At 43.1% G+C, this 17,888-nt stretch overlaps 1 protein-coding gene across 1 annotated transcript in view; it reads right to left on the bottom strand.

Annotated features, from left to right (window-relative positions):
- Positions 1–17,888, bottom strand: part of itprid2 (ITPR interacting domain containing 2) — a 52,007-nt gene that overhangs the window by 19,888 nt on the left and 14,231 nt on the right. The window contains exons 4-11 of the mRNA XM_080785920.1: positions 17,535–17,600; positions 16,776–16,818; positions 14,149–14,201; positions 13,933–13,986; positions 4,964–5,006; positions 4,701–4,796; positions 3,466–3,613; positions 2,207–2,267 (exon numbers count right to left, since the gene is read on the bottom strand). Coding sequence (XP_080642046.1) covers positions 2,207–2,267; positions 3,466–3,613; positions 4,701–4,796; positions 4,964–5,006; positions 13,933–13,986; positions 14,149–14,201; positions 16,776–16,818; positions 17,535–17,600 — 564 coding nt within the window. The remainder of the gene's footprint in view (positions 1–2,206; positions 2,268–3,465; positions 3,614–4,700; positions 4,797–4,963; positions 5,007–13,932; positions 13,987–14,148; positions 14,202–16,775; positions 16,819–17,534; positions 17,601–17,888) is intronic.

Genomic DNA, 17,888 nt, shown 5'->3' on the forward strand with positions numbered 1-17,888 from the left:
ATACTTCTTGATGGTCCTCCTTGACATGAAAAAAGGTTGAGCACCACTGACACAAAACAGCACATTCACATTTTACATTTTTGATCTCATCCACTAAAATGGGGGGGGATCACTTTGGATGACGTCCCAACCGGAAATGACATTGAATGTTGCCCAACAGGCGCTCCCAGCCTGTGGAGCGATGCGCTAGGTTATGATAATTAATGTTCCGTCCTGTGATTAATCTCCGCCCTGAGCGCTGAGCGTAACTATTTGATAGGACTGGGACCCCAACGTATAAAATCACTATTAATTTAACACTGAGTGTACAAATGGAACCAAATGGACCCATTTGTACACTCTCTGAGTTACAGTCCCATAAGTGTCCATTTGGTTCCCAACTATCATTTAGCTGGGGACCCCCTGGAACTCCCTCAAGGATCCCTGGGGGTCCCCGAACCGACTTTGGGAACCACTGCTTATAAAAGACCAATTCAAGTAGATCGCCATGATTGACGCTGGGCCATGCAGATTAATCCAAAACACGTAGATTTATGTGAAAGGTGGGGAAACGGTTAATAAACAGTCAGCAGCATATCAAAAATTAATTAATGAATTAATCGATAGCCAGTCAAACCTCAGACTCCAATGCATCATGGGAAATGAAACAGGAAGTGCTGATGACACATTTTCTTTCGATCGTTCCTTTTTTTCTCACACTCTCTCTCTCTCTCTCTCTCTCCCATCCACCCCAAGAGACAGTGCTTACATAACACACACACACACACACACACACACACACACACACACACACACACACACACACACACACACACACAGTTAGTATTCTCAGTACAGATCCACTGCTTTCCGAGCTGTGTGTGTGTGTGTGTGTGTGTGTGTGTGTGTGCGCGCACATATCTGTGTTTCAAATGCTGTGCATGTTCTGTTTACATGTGTATGTCGTGTTGGTGTTTATCACTACTGTAGCTTTAAATACGACTCAAAGAGTTGGCAGAACAGTCCTTTGTGTGCGTGTGTGCGTGCGTGCGCGTGCCAGGACAAAGCTGGTTCTGTTAAGGCAGTGACACTGAGACACACACACACACACACACACACACACAGTCCTGGCAGCCTTCAAAGACATTTTGTACACTTCAAAAACCTTTAATAATAGAACATATTTCATTGTCTCCACCAGGCCGAAGGCATGGGGAGAGAGTATGTTTTGCACTCCGTCCGTGTGTGTGTGATTGTGTCCGTGTGTGATTGTGTCCGTCCATCCGTTTGTTAACAGCTAATCTCCGGCACCGTTAACCCTGTCGATGCCAAACGTTGCACACACACTCCCTGGATACCAACGATGAACCTCTGCCCCAAATTATCCAGAACGGCCTGTTATAGCGCCACCAGGAGGCCGACTTTTGTAAAACATTTTTTTTTATATTACTCGTTCCTACTAGGCTGAGGGATATATCCCACCCTTTTCACATTGGCCTGTTATAGCGCCACCAACAGGTGGAAACAAAATGCCCCAAATTGGCTTATTATAGCGCCACCAGGAGGCCACTGACATTCCCTGAAGAAGACCTCCTAGGTTGAAACGTTGGATTCTTGTCAATAAATATACAGCATCGTGGCTACGCGTGTGCTGCCTTTTTCTCATTTTTACTTATTTCCTGCCTTAGGCCAGCACCTCACCAACACTGGTGTGTTATTTACTGCCTTAGGCCAGCACCTCACCAACACTGGTGTGTTATTTACTGCCTTAGGCCAGCACCTCACCAACACTGGTGTGTTATTTACTGCCTTAGGCCAGCACCTCACCAACACTGGTGTGTTATTTACTGCCTTAGGCCAGCACCTCACCAACACTGGTGTGTTATTTACTGCCTTAGGCCAGCACCTCACCAACACTGGTGTGTTATTTACTGCCTTAGGCCAGCACCTCACCAACACTGGTGTGTTATTTACTGCCTTAGGCCAGCACCTCACCAACACTGGTGTGCGCCCTTTCCTGTTTTGCACAACCTGAACCGGACCAATGTTAAAGGCTTCCGTATATGCATCAACCATTATATAGACGGAGTCTACGTTGGGGTACGTATATATCTATACGGACTTATCGGGATATGACGCCACATGGCGTCGACGTACTGTACGTATATATACGGACTTGGGGGGAAAAAGAGTTAAGAATACAGTGTGTGTATTAGACAGTACATACTAGTTAGGGCGTAGTTCGGGTTTTCCAGCTCCATGCGTTGTAGTTGAGCTCCCAGATAGACCTGCAAACAAACACAATGTCACACACTGAGAACTAGTGTCACCACACTTGTTCGGCTACTGGTACCTTGATGTCAATGGCAGTGGTTCCCAAACTTTTTCATGTCAAGGACCACCACATTGACTCTAATTAACCCGCAGACATTTGAAAAGATATGCCAGGGACCCCCATAAGAGAAGTATGTATGTATTGTATGGCTCTAGCAGTGATTTTCAATCCGTGTAATTTCAAGGACCCCCAGTTTGACATGCATTATGGACCACGATTTAATAGCATTTCTATCTCTGGGACCCCCAATTTATATTGTAAAATCAATGCTAATTTAACTCTGAGAGCGTACAAATGGACCCATAAGGACCCATAAGGCCCAGCTAAATTATCATTTAGCTGGGCCCCCCCTGGAACTCCCTCAAGTACTCCTGGGGGTCCCGGACCCCACTTTGGGAACCACTGGTCTATGGTACATTGATGTCTATGCCTCCTGCCTTGACTATCGTACCTTGATGCCTATGCTCCAGACCAGCTGCTGAGGTTGTATTGGATTAGACTTCACTGATTGTATTGGGTTGTTGTGACTGTAGATCGCAGATTACCCGTCCTTCCTCTTCAAGTCTCCCTTTTGACCGATACCTGTCCCTTTAAACTCTAGACGGGCCCGCCCCAAATGTATTAGTGCAGCAGCGCCCGGCGAAAACTAGGGTTCTCAACAGGCCCGAAATTTGAGGCCCGGTGCTACCTGTGTCCTCATCAAACCCTATACTGCCCCGCTGCCACCCTGTTCTGACATTCCATATGTTGATCTGACCCCATCAAACCATGTACACTCAAGACACACGCTTGTATTGTTACTTGCGTGAGCAGAGCGCGCAAGTACTGTTTACGGCTGCGTACGTGTATGTCGGTGGCATCACTCGGCCAATTAGGGATTGTGTATTTTTACTTGTACATCAAGCTGCCACACGCTACATAATCAGGAGATAGGCTCCTATGGCTCGGCAAGGCTACTTACTTACTTATAGTGGATACCTCGGACGGGAGTTATATAGACATATAAGTCATTTTAAAGAGGGGCGGACAGTAAGTTGACAGGAGTCAGCAGTAGGTCGCGTGCTCTGCAAGTAGCCTAGGGCAACTTCTGTGCAAAGCGCAAGTTGGCAGCTGAACAGAGTGCATTTCTAGTATTGTACTGTACTGTCTACCTTGATGTCGATGCCTCTGGCCCCAGACGAGCTGCTGAAGAAACGAGATGGAACTTTAGAGGCCAGGTCGGGTTCCTCTCGGCCAAAACCAAGATTATATAAGATCTCCTCAGGATCTTCCTCATACAGGTCCAACAACTCTGATACACTAGAGAGAGAGAGAGAGAGAGAGAGAGAGAGAGAGAGAGAGAGAGTTAGTTTTTAGGTTGGATTCTTATATCCCACCAGTGGCCACCACCAGTAATCAGTAACATTAGTGTTCCTGATTAAACAGGACTACAATGGAAATAAGGCCATCTGGGCTTTTTGTGTTATCCTTTTAGTACCACTTGAATAATCAATAATCAAACAGAGAGCATCTACTATCTGGAGCTTACAACATGTTCTCCCTGTGTCCCGTAGGGTAGGTACCCTCACAAAAAACATACAATAATCCTGGTCTCTATACTGCCTCCCCCTGCTCAGCTGGGGCACCTGATGGAGGGGAAAGGAACTGGTTCGTGTTCCCGCCATGCATCCAACCGGGGAAACTCCCCCCCTGTCAGGTAATAAGAAGCGGCTTTGACTGCTCATGCATTGAAGAAAGCATGAGCTCAGTTCGGGGATCTCCCCAGGTTGGCAGAGGAAGAGTAGCGCCCAGGATTACAGCTTAGGCAGGCATTGACACTAAGGCTTGCCCACCTGCCCCTGGCAGGCAAATAAAACTTTGGGGCAGGTGGGGTCTGCTTTCAGGTTGCCCGACCAGGCGAGAGGGGTTCATAGATGGTTGCATCCCCTCTCAAACTGGTGGACGCGTGTCTGAACTGGAATTGTCAACAGTGACTGGAATAGTTAGTCAGGCAGACGGTTATTTCATTCTGTTAGCTACTGTGATTGATTATTCTAGTTGTTCTCAAAGTGGGGTCTATAGGGACTCCCAGGGGCTCTTGAAGGGGTTCCAGGGGGGCTTTACATAGATTGTGCATTACATTCATCCATTCACACACACCCATTCATACACCGACGGCGGAGGAAACCATGCAAGGCACCAACCTGCACATGGGGAGCAATTAGGACACTTCGACACTAACTCTGGGGGAGCCTGGGATCAAACCAGCCACTCTACCCCTGAGCCACTGCCGCCCCGTAAATAATAGGGGTCCGTGGGCTAATGTGTGTGTGTGTCATGTGGGGGTCCTTGACATGAAAGAGTGAGTACAAAACGCTAAGAGTGACTGAGTTATTGGTTTACTGACCTCGACACAGCGCTGCTCTTCCCCGAGCCCGTAGAGTTCATACTCTGTCCTCTCAGTTTAAACTGACTTCTCTTGTCCTTGGCCTCTACAACATAACTACACACACACACACACACACAAAACACATGCGCACGCACACACAGCCACACACACACACACAACACCAGCAATGTTAGTAGAGAGAAGAGAAGAGAAGAGAAGAGAAGAGAAGAGAAGAGAAGAGAAGAGAAGAGAAGAGAAGAGAAGAGAAGAGAACCACTCACCAGGTTGGTTCAGCTTTGACCCTGCTGGACTGAAGGTGGTTGGCTGGACAGAGAAACAGAGAAAGACAGAGAGCAGTTTGTGAATTTGTTGTAGTGACTTCCTGAATTTTAATGAGCAGCCTGAGCCTGGTTCGGTCTCTGGCTCTGACTGGGAGCATTTTCAGCCTTTTTTGACCAATCATATATTGGCTTCACAACGTATAACAAAACCCCCTGACAAAACCTCAACATATTATATCCATATCATGATATTAGACTGGATATTGTCTGTGATTTAGGATATTGTACTATCGAGGACGACCTAGAGAGAGGGGGAGATACACATCCATTACATTCTTTACTTTACCCTGGGTGAGGTGTGATACACATCATTACATTAGGTGGATCTCAATTGCCGGTGCACACACTTACTAGGTAGATACTAGGTAGAATAGGGTGGTGACTGCACTGGCACTAACGGGGTTCTACACTGCGTAGGTGGCACACTGGTACACGTTATAGTGTACACTGTCGTTTGGGACACTGAGCTGGGCGGAGCCGAGTGGAGCTGGGCGGAGCCAAGCGGAGCTCAGATTTCTCGACTGGCAGCCATTACTGTTTTGTCCGCACTGACCGGAGAGTTTTTAAAAGGTCTATAAACTACTTTTTTAGCCCACGGAATTTACTTTCAAGTTATTTTTGGGGAGTATTTAGTTGTTTGAACTTCATATGTGTGGTCAATTAATCATAAAAGATCCTATTTAAAAATATCAAACAACGATGTCGGAGAATCAGAGAACCGTGTTGTCTCGCTTTGGGGGCTGCCAGCAGAGAGACGTATCCGTGTTTACCTCTCCTTTGTCGGCATAGGCCGAAGCAATTTCCCCTGTTTCTCCTACGGAACGAAATTATGACCCATGCCCGTCTATTGTGGATATTTACAGCCTACATGCAATTCGTTTCCAATTGTTTTATTTCCCCAAATGTCAAGTGCATTATAAATAACAGCTATTATATTATTGTTATTATTATTACGTCGAGTCTATGGTCGAATCTGATTTAACCTGAGTCCTGATTCCGTGCAAAGAGTTGCTGAAAGGAAGGATATAGGCTACCTGTAACCTGCATATATATATAGCCTATTCACTTAATGATAAATGTTTTTACATTTGGATAGAATACAGACTATTGTCGCATCTGCTGTTTGATTTGTATTAGCAGGCACCGATCAATCACTGATCTACTAAGTAAGTTCATGGTTAATTTGTGTATGCCTATACCTTTACAGCCAGCTAAGTTAGAGCTAACAGCTAGTTCGTTTTCATATAGGCTAAGTTTATTGCTATAATGACATTTAACTTTGACAATATAGGTCTACTTTTACATTTAAAACAACCACATATAGGCCTATATAGCCTACTGTAAAGTGAGTATAAACTGTTAATTCAACTGAGAGAAATTCATTAATCAGAATGCTACTCTTAATCAGTTAATCACATTTGCATTTACATGAATGAAAAGGTTAAACCAGGCCAACTCTCAGCTCCAAATGGATAGGCTACATTTATCACAATATTATTTTACTGTGTAATCTAACACAAATCTTACAAATGCTGTCACTCAGTTATTTAATTTAGGCAGAAAATATATCACTGAATAGTGTATGCAATTAATGCATTCAAAAGAGCTGAAATGTTTTATGGACCCTAGTGATTATTTAATAATAATAAAACTGTATTTGTATAGCACCTTTCATGACATGAAATGCAGCTCAAAGTGCTTTACAGAGCAATGGAGAAAAAAAGAAGAAAAGCAAGGCAACGACATTAAAAAACAAGTAGTAATGCAATGCAATACAGTGAGGACATGAATAACAAAAAATAAAAGATCAATTAAAAGCAATGTTGTAGAAGTGGGTCTTGAGCTGTGCTTTAAAAATGTCTACAGAGGCTGCCTGTCGAAGGTACAGTGGGAGTTTGTTCCATGCCGACGGCCCGTAGAAGCAAAAAGCTGCTTCCCCGTATTTTTTAGTTGCCATTTTTTTTAGGCAAAGCGAGCAGGCCAGCAGTGGAAGACCTTAGGGGGGCGGTTTGGGACATATTTAGGAAGGCAGTCATGTAGGTAGGAAGGTGCGAGACCATTGAGAGCTTTATACACAAGTAAAATCAATCCTAAAAACAACCGGAAGCCAGTGCATGTGAAGCCAAAACTGGAGTAAAATGTTCTCTCATCTTAGTTCTAGTTAAAACTCTGGCTGCTGCATTTTGGACAAGTTGTAATCTGTCAGTTGTTTTCTTAGGCAGTCCTGAAAGAAGTGCATTGCAGTATAAATCAAGCAGAGAAAAAACAAAGGCGTGGATTAGCGTTTTTGCATCGTCCAAAGACAAATAGGCTCTGATTCGTGCAATATTTCTAAGGTGAAAAAAGGCAATCTGGGTAACATGATTAATGTGTTTGTGTGTTTAAGTTGTTTCGCCATACCCATTTATTTTGCCATAAATCAGATAGCTTTAAGGTACGGCCATGACAGCAATGGTAGGAAAAAAAATATATAATATTAATCATATTCGGATATTCGGTTTTCGGGGGGCCAACTGTTTCCTATATTCGGTATTCACTGCAGTTTCGGCCAAGAATTTCCCTTTCGGTGCATATTGTATGAGTACCGGTATGTAAATAGTTCAATTCAACTTTGTAAATACAAAATGTATTTATTGTTATTTTGTCTTCAGTATAAAAATGAATGAACATTGAACAAGGATACCGTATCTCAGACTCAATCATGTAAAAAATAACGTCAAAATCAAGTCATTCCAGTAGAAAATTAACACAAATACATAAATAAAAAGTACATTCATTGAACATTAAACACAAACAAATAGATAGCACTGAACATGAACATTACACATTGCAGAGAGAGGATGAACTGGCTGTTCTCTAGAGTCTCTACTACATTTAAATGTAAACTACTACTACTACTACTACTACTCTCCCCCTCTTCTTCGGGCCAGCCTGCACATTGGGCCCTGGTGTTCCTGACCCTGCTCCAGACCCCAGTGCAGCTGTACCACTATGGTCTGGTATGGCCTCGGCTAGGCCTGGTGGTGCTGTAGGCCAGCAGTCCGGCTCCGCTCCAGAGACTTCCAGACATGGCAGTCTCACGTGGTGGTGCTGCTGTAGGCCCGCCGCTGCAGGCCACCTCCTCACCCGTCTTTGGATCCTAAGGCAGTGGAAAATGAAGGTTTCAGAACCACTGGCTTAATAGGTTATTTGTATGGCAGTAGTGCTACAACTCAGAATTCCCTTATTGTTAAAAAAAAAAGGCTTTTGTGCTTGGGTAATATGTTCTGTTGTGGTCCAATGATGACTTTACAACAGGTTGCCAGGTTGTATTCTATTGCTAGTTTGATCACTTTCACCTTAAAATAAAATGAATTAATAAATGACTGAAAATAGCCAATCTACAAGCTCAGAAGTCACAACATGTCGCACTGCAACGTGTTGGGAGCTTGTATATCTTCTATTTTTGGTGTGGACTTTTCTAGTCCTCTATAGCAGTGCTTCCCAAACTTTTTCATGTCAAGGACCCCCAAAATGATACTAATTATCCTGCGTACCCCCATTAGAAAAGATATGCCAGGGACAGACCCCCCCCATAAAAATGTTTTTACAGATCTAGCAGTGATTTTCAAACAGTTTCATTTCAAGGGACCCCCAGTTTGACCTGAATTAGGCTATGAACCCCCATAATGGCATTTCTATCTCTGGGACCCCAATGTATATTGTAAAATCAGAGTGTACAAATGGAACGGGGTTCAACTAAGAGATTGTACCATTTATACAATCTATCTCTGAGTAATAATAACATTAATATAATAGCGGTTATTTATAATGCACTTGACATTTGGGGAAATAAAACAATTAGAAACGAATTGCATGTAGCCTAGGCTGTACATATCTACAACGGATCATTCATATCATACAGCGGTGAATTGCTTCGGGCTACGCCGAAAAAGGGTAGTTCTCACACGGGTACATCTCGTCTGTGGCCGCCCCAATGCGAGACGACACGGTCCTCGAATTCTCCGACATGATTAATTATAATCTAATATAATGATTAATTGACCACATATATGAAGTTTAAACAACTAAATACTCCGCGAAAATAACTTGAAAGTAAATTCCGTGGCCTGTGTGTGACAAGTTTTAAGAGGGCTTAAAAACCACAACAGTAATGGCTGCCAGTGGATCTTTTTTATTTGGCTCCGTCTGTCATGAATACATTTGATAGCATAAACAACTAACTAAATACTATCCCAAAGATATTAAAATTCGTCGTGACAACAACGCATGTTTAGTTTTGCTGTTGGGGAAATGCACCGGGGGAGTACTTAATAGTGTTAGCGTTAGCGTAAATCTCCGACGACAACATTTCTTATTTTCTTTATTTGGCTCTGTCATGATACATTTTATAGCTTAAACAACTAAATACTATCCCAAAACATATTACAATTACCTTCCGTGACACAACAACACTTTTAAAAGAGTATAAAACTTACTAGTTTCGGACATTTTTTTCCCTGCGAGGGCTGTCTGCTGGCTGCTGGAAGAAAAGGGAAAGATCCATGGGGTTGCGCAGTACGGCTGCGCCGTGGCGATATACCCTGCATGGCTCAGGGTACATCCGAGCTGGACTTTGAAAGCGAACTCGCACGGGGGAGAATAGTGCGGTGCCCTGTGTAGTGTCAGCGCCTGTCTTTTTGTGGTCTGTGGATTGGGAAGTACTGTCGCGCACCGTTGTGACGTCACACACGCCGAAATACACCCTGTCCAGTGTCCACGCTCCGGTTTGAGATTCACCTATTCTTTACTTTACCCTGGGTGAGGGCTGATACACATCCATTACGTGAACTGAGCGGTGCAGGCTGCTCCTTTAGGAGTGTGAACTGCCCTTTAGGCTGCTCAACAGTGCTTTTAGGTCACCCAGCGGTATTGCAGCCGTTCGTACTCTAGACAGACAGACAGACAGACAGACAGACACACAGACGGCCAGTCATGTTGTTTTGAGTGGTTGGGCACCGCTCAAAACAACACCGCTAGCTGGCTGCAGTTATAGTTAGTGCTCAGTGCTAATGGCCCTTTAGGTCATTGCAGTTGTTCATACTCTGAACCAGGGGTGCCCAAAATCACAAATGGTGTTGAGGTAGATCACATGACATGCCCCTACAAATATATAGTTTAAATTCAAAATAAATGAAATACTTTGTATTCAAGAGTGTGCACAAACGTCATTTGTAGCATTAGCATTATATACCAAAAAAAAGGAAAATAAAAAGACTACCAATTCCATTTGTCCCCTCTATTTCCCAATCCAAGTGCGTTTGTCTATTATGTAACAACAGTGGCGCTATTCCAAAGCCCCCTAAGGAGGTACTTTTAACAATGGGATAATGTTTTTGGCGGGTAGATCAGCTAGATCTTGTTCAGCTGGTCATTTTGAAAGTGTGGGCATACACCCCTGCTCTAAACAGACAGACAGACAGACAGACAGACAGACAGACAGACAGACAGACAGACAGACAGACAGACAGACAGACAGACAGAGTAGCCTTGTACTTTCTGTCAGACACTTTGTCCAGTTGTTCTTTTCAAGGCTTTTATCTCCTCGTGAGATGGAGATAAACCTGGGAACGAGGTTAAGCTCTGCGCCGACATGTCAGCTGACCAATCAGTGGAAAGGTACCAAGACACAGGAGTGGAAGAATTGACCAATCGGTGGAAAGGTACCAAGACACAGGAGTGGAAAAGCGCAGCCTTGGCCTGACTGCATAATGACTAGGCCAGCAGCACCTGCAGTGTTCTCAGTCAACTGTTGGGGAATTCAATGGCATTGCCGGAAACAATCCGGGGAAAAAAACCTGAGAGATATTTTGCTCGCTTACCTTGCTCGTTTCCATTGTATCGCTAAATAATCCAAAGTGTTCATATTTTGAACGAGAGGCGGATGAGAAGCAGAAATGAAAGCGCTTAGTACATCCATCAGAACAAAACCACGGAGAGAGCCCTAGATTAGCAGGAACGAGGCATTCTTTCTGCCGCGCTAAAGAGGAAGTAAACGGTAGGCTAATATGAACGAAGAGCGAAGCGTATGGTGGCCTTGGAGGAAAAAAAAATAAAAGAAAAAAAAGATCTGAATATTCTTCTCTCGTCTGGTATCATTGAAGATGCTCTAGGACGTGTACACACGTCATTGCAACCCGTCGATTGCGTTGCTTATGACATATCCACACGTCGTATGGATGGAATGTGTTAACCATAATCGAAAACACCCGTCCTTTTTTTCTGGTGATTTATAGTGTCCTTCTAATACGTGAAGGGGCAGTGTTTTTTCATTTACCATTTTCATACATTTTTTATAATTATTTTTGACGTTTTAGTCTCCTCCGTCACGCAGCAGAATAGTCCTCCTCCTCATTATTTTCCAAAGACAATATTTAAAAATAAATGAAAACAGTAAATGAAATATCCCTTTAAGTTGGTCTCACTTTGTCTGCTGTAGTCTTTTGGTTGGTACTTGGTAGTAGTTAAGTCGGTCTCACTTTGGCTGCTGTATAGCCTCGTTCTGACACAAAAATGTGGTTCCCCTTGTTTATCAGCAGAGCATCGCACAACAGGGCTTGAAAGGCCCATTTCACCTAAACACACAAAGCCGATTTATTGTGCTGCACAATCCAACGTATAACTGCACATCTGACAGGCTGCTGACAGAAGGCACTCCAGATGAATAGAATCCAATAGAACTAATGGACGGATGAATGGAGCGTAATAGACACTCGTTAGTCTGAAGGCCCATTGAGAAGACCCAGCAAGCTGAAACAGCTCAGCGACATTCCATCCACAACAAGCATGAGAATTACTTAGTTCTGAGCTAGAGCTGATGTTATTTAGAGAGAGAGAGAGAGAGAGAGAGAGAGAGAGAGAGGGGCTGTTCAAACATTCACATTCAGCAGGAGATAATAATTTGACAGCTACTTAACCTTAACCCTAGCGTAACAACCTTAACCCATACATTAACCGTAACCCTATCAAATACATGCCTATAACCTTCAACATTATAAACGTGTTGTACGTTGTATGTGGGCAGCAGTGGGTCAGGAGGTAGAGCGGCCGACTGCTTGGAGATCGTAAGGTTCCCGGTTTCAATCCCACCACTGCCCCATGAGTTATTAAATTGTCAAAGTGTCCTTGAGCAAGAAGACACTTAAGCCCTGACTGCTGCTAACTGAGCAGGTTGTTGCCTTACATTGGTGTCCTCTGTCGACAGTGTGTGAATAACGTAGTGCACATTGTAAAGCACTTTGGATAAAGACACTAATATATAAACATGCACTGTTTATGTATGCACCCTTTATGTATTTCCCCTTGGGGAATACATGCCCTATTTGACCATGCAAATGGACGCCGAATCCTTTTCTTTGTTGTAAGTCAGACGTGAAAATCGTGACATCATTTCCCAACGTGTTCCTGTGTGTGTACATCGGGACACACATGCAATAACACAATAGGACTGTTGCCCCGGGATGCTGACCTGACCTTTGAGAAAAAGGTTCTGCGTTTATCCCAGACAGGCACCGGCGCCAACTGAGCATTATGAGTGGAGTAGCATACGGCTTGGGTAACCGCTGCTCCACCTCACTAATTCATCCAACAGTGTCTAGTGCTGGGGTTCCCAAACCTTTTCATGTCAAGGAGCCCCAAATTGACACTTGTTAACCCATGCACCCCCATTTGAAAAGATACGGCAGGGACGCTCCCATAAGAGAAGGTAAGATAAGAGACGGCTCTAGCAGTCATTCTCAACCCGTTTAATTTCAAGGAGCCCCAGTTTGACATGCATTAGTCTACGGACCCCCATATGATGGCGTTTCTATCACTGAGACCCCAATTTATATTGTAAAATCAATGTTAATTTAACTCTGACAGTGCACAAATATGGTTCCATTTGTACACTCTCAACTCTCTCAAGGACCCCTAGGGTTCCCCGGACCCCACTTTGGGAACCACTGGTCTACTGCATTGCTATCGGGGGGGGCTATGTCGCACGCATGTGCTGCATACGCTCACGAGTGATCGGCGATTGAAATAACCCCTTTAATACGTATAAGCCTATTTATTAAACCCACTAATAGCTCAGATTTATATAGCGCTTTTTTTATAAGCACACAACATCGCTTTACATAAAGAAAAGTAATGGAACAACTTTAATAAGAAAAAAAAACGATATCATCCTACCTCTCCTATATCCTATATCCTTCTAGTCCTCGTCTGCCTCCTACGTCCTGTATTTACACTCCTCTCCTCCTCATACCTACAGTAACTGATTGTGTCCATCTTTGCCTCTTTTTTCTACTCCCCTTTTCCTCCCTTTTCCTCCCTTTCTATCCTACCTCCTCCTCCTCCTCCTTTCATTTCTCAATTTCACAGTTACATTCCAACACACTTGTACAGTCTAAACTCATTAGCGTCTATTGAGCAAATGCATCACACACGCGTGTGCGCGCACACACACACACACACACACACACACACACACACACACGTATGGGTGTGTGTGTGTTCATGTCCTGTCTTGTTTGTGGGGAATGTAAACATAATCCCATAAGAACAGTCTCGACGCATGACTGCATCTCTCTGTGTGTGTGTGTGTGTGTGTGTGTGTGTGTGTGTGTGTGTGTGTGTGTGTGTGTGTGTGTGTGTGCGCAAGTTCATGTGCATTTGTTGCTTACATTCTGTACATTTAGGGTTTGTTTGGATTCAGAAACATGTTTGGAGCGTGGGACATCAGAAGAAACTGAAACATATCTGTGTCCTCCTTGACAATGTATTTATCGAGGGCACAAATAAAGACATTGAAACGTGTGTGTGTGTGTGTGCCTGTGCGTGTGCGTGTGTGTGTGTGTGTGTGTGTGCACGTGTGCGTGTGCGCTAACCTTCAGCTCCCAACGACAGGTCATCTTCGAAGCTACCAGCGTTCCTCACCAATCCTGTTAACACACACACAAAATAGAACACGTTCATTTGTACTGTATGTCTTATATATTACACACACACACACACACACACACACACACACACACACACACACACACACACACACACACACACACACACACACACACACACACACACACACACACACACCTCACCTTTAGGAGGACATATTATGTGCTGGTCATCTAGAGACGCACCTAGAGGAGTCCTGACAGACAGACAGACAGACAGACAAATCAGTTAGTTCACATTAAAAATGTCTCAGCATGCATGAAGTGAGTGCCAGTGTCATTTAATGCAATCAGATAGGACTTTTCTGTGTGTGTGGATGTATGGGCTGTCAATCAGATAGGACTTTTCTGTGTGGATGTATGGGCTGTCAATCAGATAGGACTTTTTTAGGCAAAAAAAATGCCCTTAGGGGGCGGTTTGGGACATATTTAGGCAGGCAGTCATGTAGGTAGGAAGGTGCGAGACCATTGAGAGCTTTATACACAAGTAAAATCATTTTAAAATCAATCCTAAAAACAACCGGAAGCCAGTGCAGTGAAGCCAAAACTGGAGTAATATGTTCTCTCATCTTAGTTCTAGTTAAAACTCTGGCTGCTGCATTTTGGAAAAAAGTGCATTACAGTAATCAAGCCGAGAAAAAACAAAGGCGTGGATTAGAGTTTTTGCATCGTCCAAAGACAAATAGGCTCTGATTCGTGCAATATTTCTAAGGTGAAAAAAGGCAATCTTGGTAACATGATTGTGTGAATTAAAATTAAATTCAGAATCAATAATGACCCCCAGGTTCTTTACTGTACCGTTACTTTCTACAGTCAGGTTGCCAAGTCTGCTTATTATTGATTATTTCTGCTCACTAGAACCGATTATGAGAACTTCTGTCTTATCCTCATTTAGCTTGAGAAAGTTCTCACTCATCCACTCATTTGATGCTAGACAGACAGGACTTTTCTGTTTGGATGTATGGGCTGTCAATCAGATAGGACTTTTCTGTTTGGATGTATGGGCTGTCAATCAGATAGGACTTCTCTGTGTGGATGTATGGGCTGTCAATCAGATAGGACTTTTCTGTTTGGCTGTATGGGCTGTCAATCAGATAGGACTTTTCTGTTTGGATGTATGGGCTGTCAATCAGATAGAACTTTTCTGTTTGGATGTATGGGCTGTCAATCAGATAGGACTTTTCTGTTTGGATGTATGGGCTGTCAATCAGATAGGACTTTTCTGTTTGGATGTATGGGCTGTCAATCAGATAGGACTTTTCTGTTTGGATGTATGGGCTGTCAATCAGATAGGACTTTTCTGTTTGGATGTATGGGCTGTCAATCAGATAGGACTTTTCTGTTTGGATGTATGGGCTGTCAATCAGATAGGACTTTTCTGTTTGGATGTATGGGCTGTCAAGGCCAGGAAGTCATGTTTTTGCTACTCAGTAGGCGTTCACACATAACTTCTGGGTATGACGATGATGTAACGTGCATACCCTGGCTTATATTATCTAATAGTCAGAGTAGTATATCTTTCTGTGTAAAATCGTCTGAATGGAACCAAGTACAACAATAACAAGTACAGTAGTAAATAGTACAACAATGAAAATGATTTATAAACTATTCATTCAACTAGTATAACAAATAATACGTCTAGTAAACTCATATTAACTTGTATAATATGAGTAACCAATCATATAAAAAAATAGTACAGTATTATCTAGTTAGTACTGGGTTAGTTAGTACTGGGTTAATACTCATATTAACCCATTTAAGGTTTTCAATCTGCAAACCCCTTTTGGGCTAGTTGTTGCTAAGCATATAGAAAAATACATCATTTTTTAATTCATGTTTTTTAAAGCTTTTTTAGGTCAGGATTTAGGATTAAGGACTTTAAAAAAAAATCTGCCTCAGGTCTTAATGGCTTAACAACTAGTAAAACAATATCTAATGTAGCAACAGTAATGACCAGTGTGAAGTGTGTGCATGTTGCTGACTCACCTGTCTGCCTATGAAACAACAGAGTAGGTACACCTGAGCGATAAACAGCGCTATGCTAACACCAGGACCAGCATTAAACCAACACTGGAACCGACTGTACGGTACAGCATGTCGACGCTACGCTAGGCTAACGTACAGGTCGACGTTAGATGGACCGTGAGTAACGTATAGGCTATAGCGCTATAGGCACTAGGCTAAATGAATGCCATATGGAGGAGGAGGTGGTGGCTGGTGTAAGGCACTATATACGACAGGTCAACGTGGTAGGGTCGAGCTGTGCTGACTGAAGCTAACCTGGTATACAAACACCACCACCACCGGCCTTATCTACAGGGCAAACTCCACGAGCACGCACGCACATACGCACTGCATGCACACACACACAGGCGCACGCACACACACACACGCACACGCACACACACGCACACACACACACACACAGATGCACGCGCACGCACACACAGAGTAGACACACACACACACCGACAAAACACAATATATCATGTAATTGAGGCTGGCATCTGTATAATGTACGGCATGTGCTGACTAATACCAATATAGATATACCGTGTGTGTGTGTGTGTGTGTGTGTGTGTGTGTGTGTGTGTGTGTGTGTGTGTGTGTGTGTATATATATAATTATATATATATCGTAGTATTAGTGGTTCTCAAAGTGGGGTCCCCCAGGAGATCCCCAGCTAAATGTATTACTATAAATTAATCTATCAAAATCAGTTTAGCTACTCTCGTCCTATTTTATATGATCTACACATAGTATACATGTACCTGCATTCATTCAACCAGCTGGCGATGTTATTGGGGACACAACCTGAGAGAGAGAGAGACAGAGAGAGAGACAGACAGACATGCTTGAAATACATCAGTCCCTTCCATTTGGTAGATGGTACTCTGCAGTTCTCCTATTCGACCACAAGGTGCTGTGTGTAAGCGTTAGATGTATGCACCATTCGTTGGCTGACGATTAAATTAAAAATGTTTGAGAACCAAGAACTCTGAGACTGCACTCAGGCCCCAAAAAACACAGAGCATGGTTTGACCAAACATTTTTGTTTGATGGGCAGAACACAGGCATCGGACACAATTGTTGCCTCAAATGTGTGTATGGGGCCTATGTGTGACTGTAGCCTGCGGGTGAGCACTTGCCGTAGTACTTGCCCTAGCCTCGACCTCCTACAGGCGAATGCATAGGCTCAAATTATGTAACTTAAATAGCACTTTATGTAGACATAACACTCTATATATTGTATACACTTATTGTTTCATTAGATAGATTAGAAGTTCTTAAGCTTACATAATGATTCATGATGATTTTTTTTTATGTATTTGAGGCATTACCATGTTTTTAGTGCATGCTTACTGTAAATCGCTCTGGATTAAGAGCGTCTGCTAAATGCCTAAATTGTAACTTGTAATTGTAAATTGGTGTAGCCTGGCTCCAGCCTCTGAATCGCTAGCCATGCGATTCTTGCCAAAAGCGGTTGTCCCCGCATGCTACGAGTTTGAGAACCATTGGTAGGGTCTCACCAGGGTCAGCAGCAGGGTCCTCAGAGGGTGCATGGGTCCTGGGCTGGGATTCAGGGTCAACAGGGTCTACAACAAAAATAATTGCAATTATTTGAGTTAATCGCAGTTATTTTTGCATAATCGTCAATCATTTCCACATTGAGTAATGTCCATACATTTGTAAAAAATAGCAGAAATAGCAGATCTACAAGCTGGATCAACCATTTCCTCTATTTTGTAAAAATAAAAATAAATGTAAATATATATAAGACAATAAATGTCAGTGATTTCTTCTTTGTATATTTAAGTTATTTTGTCAACCTAAAAAGCAAACAGAAATTGTAACATTTGAATGTTCAATGCAAAGAATTAATA

This window comes from Protomyctophum bolini, assembly GCF_963924005.1.
Source record: "Protomyctophum bolini genome assembly, chromosome: 16".
NCBI lineage: Eukaryota > Metazoa > Chordata > Actinopteri > Myctophiformes > Myctophidae > Protomyctophum > Protomyctophum bolini.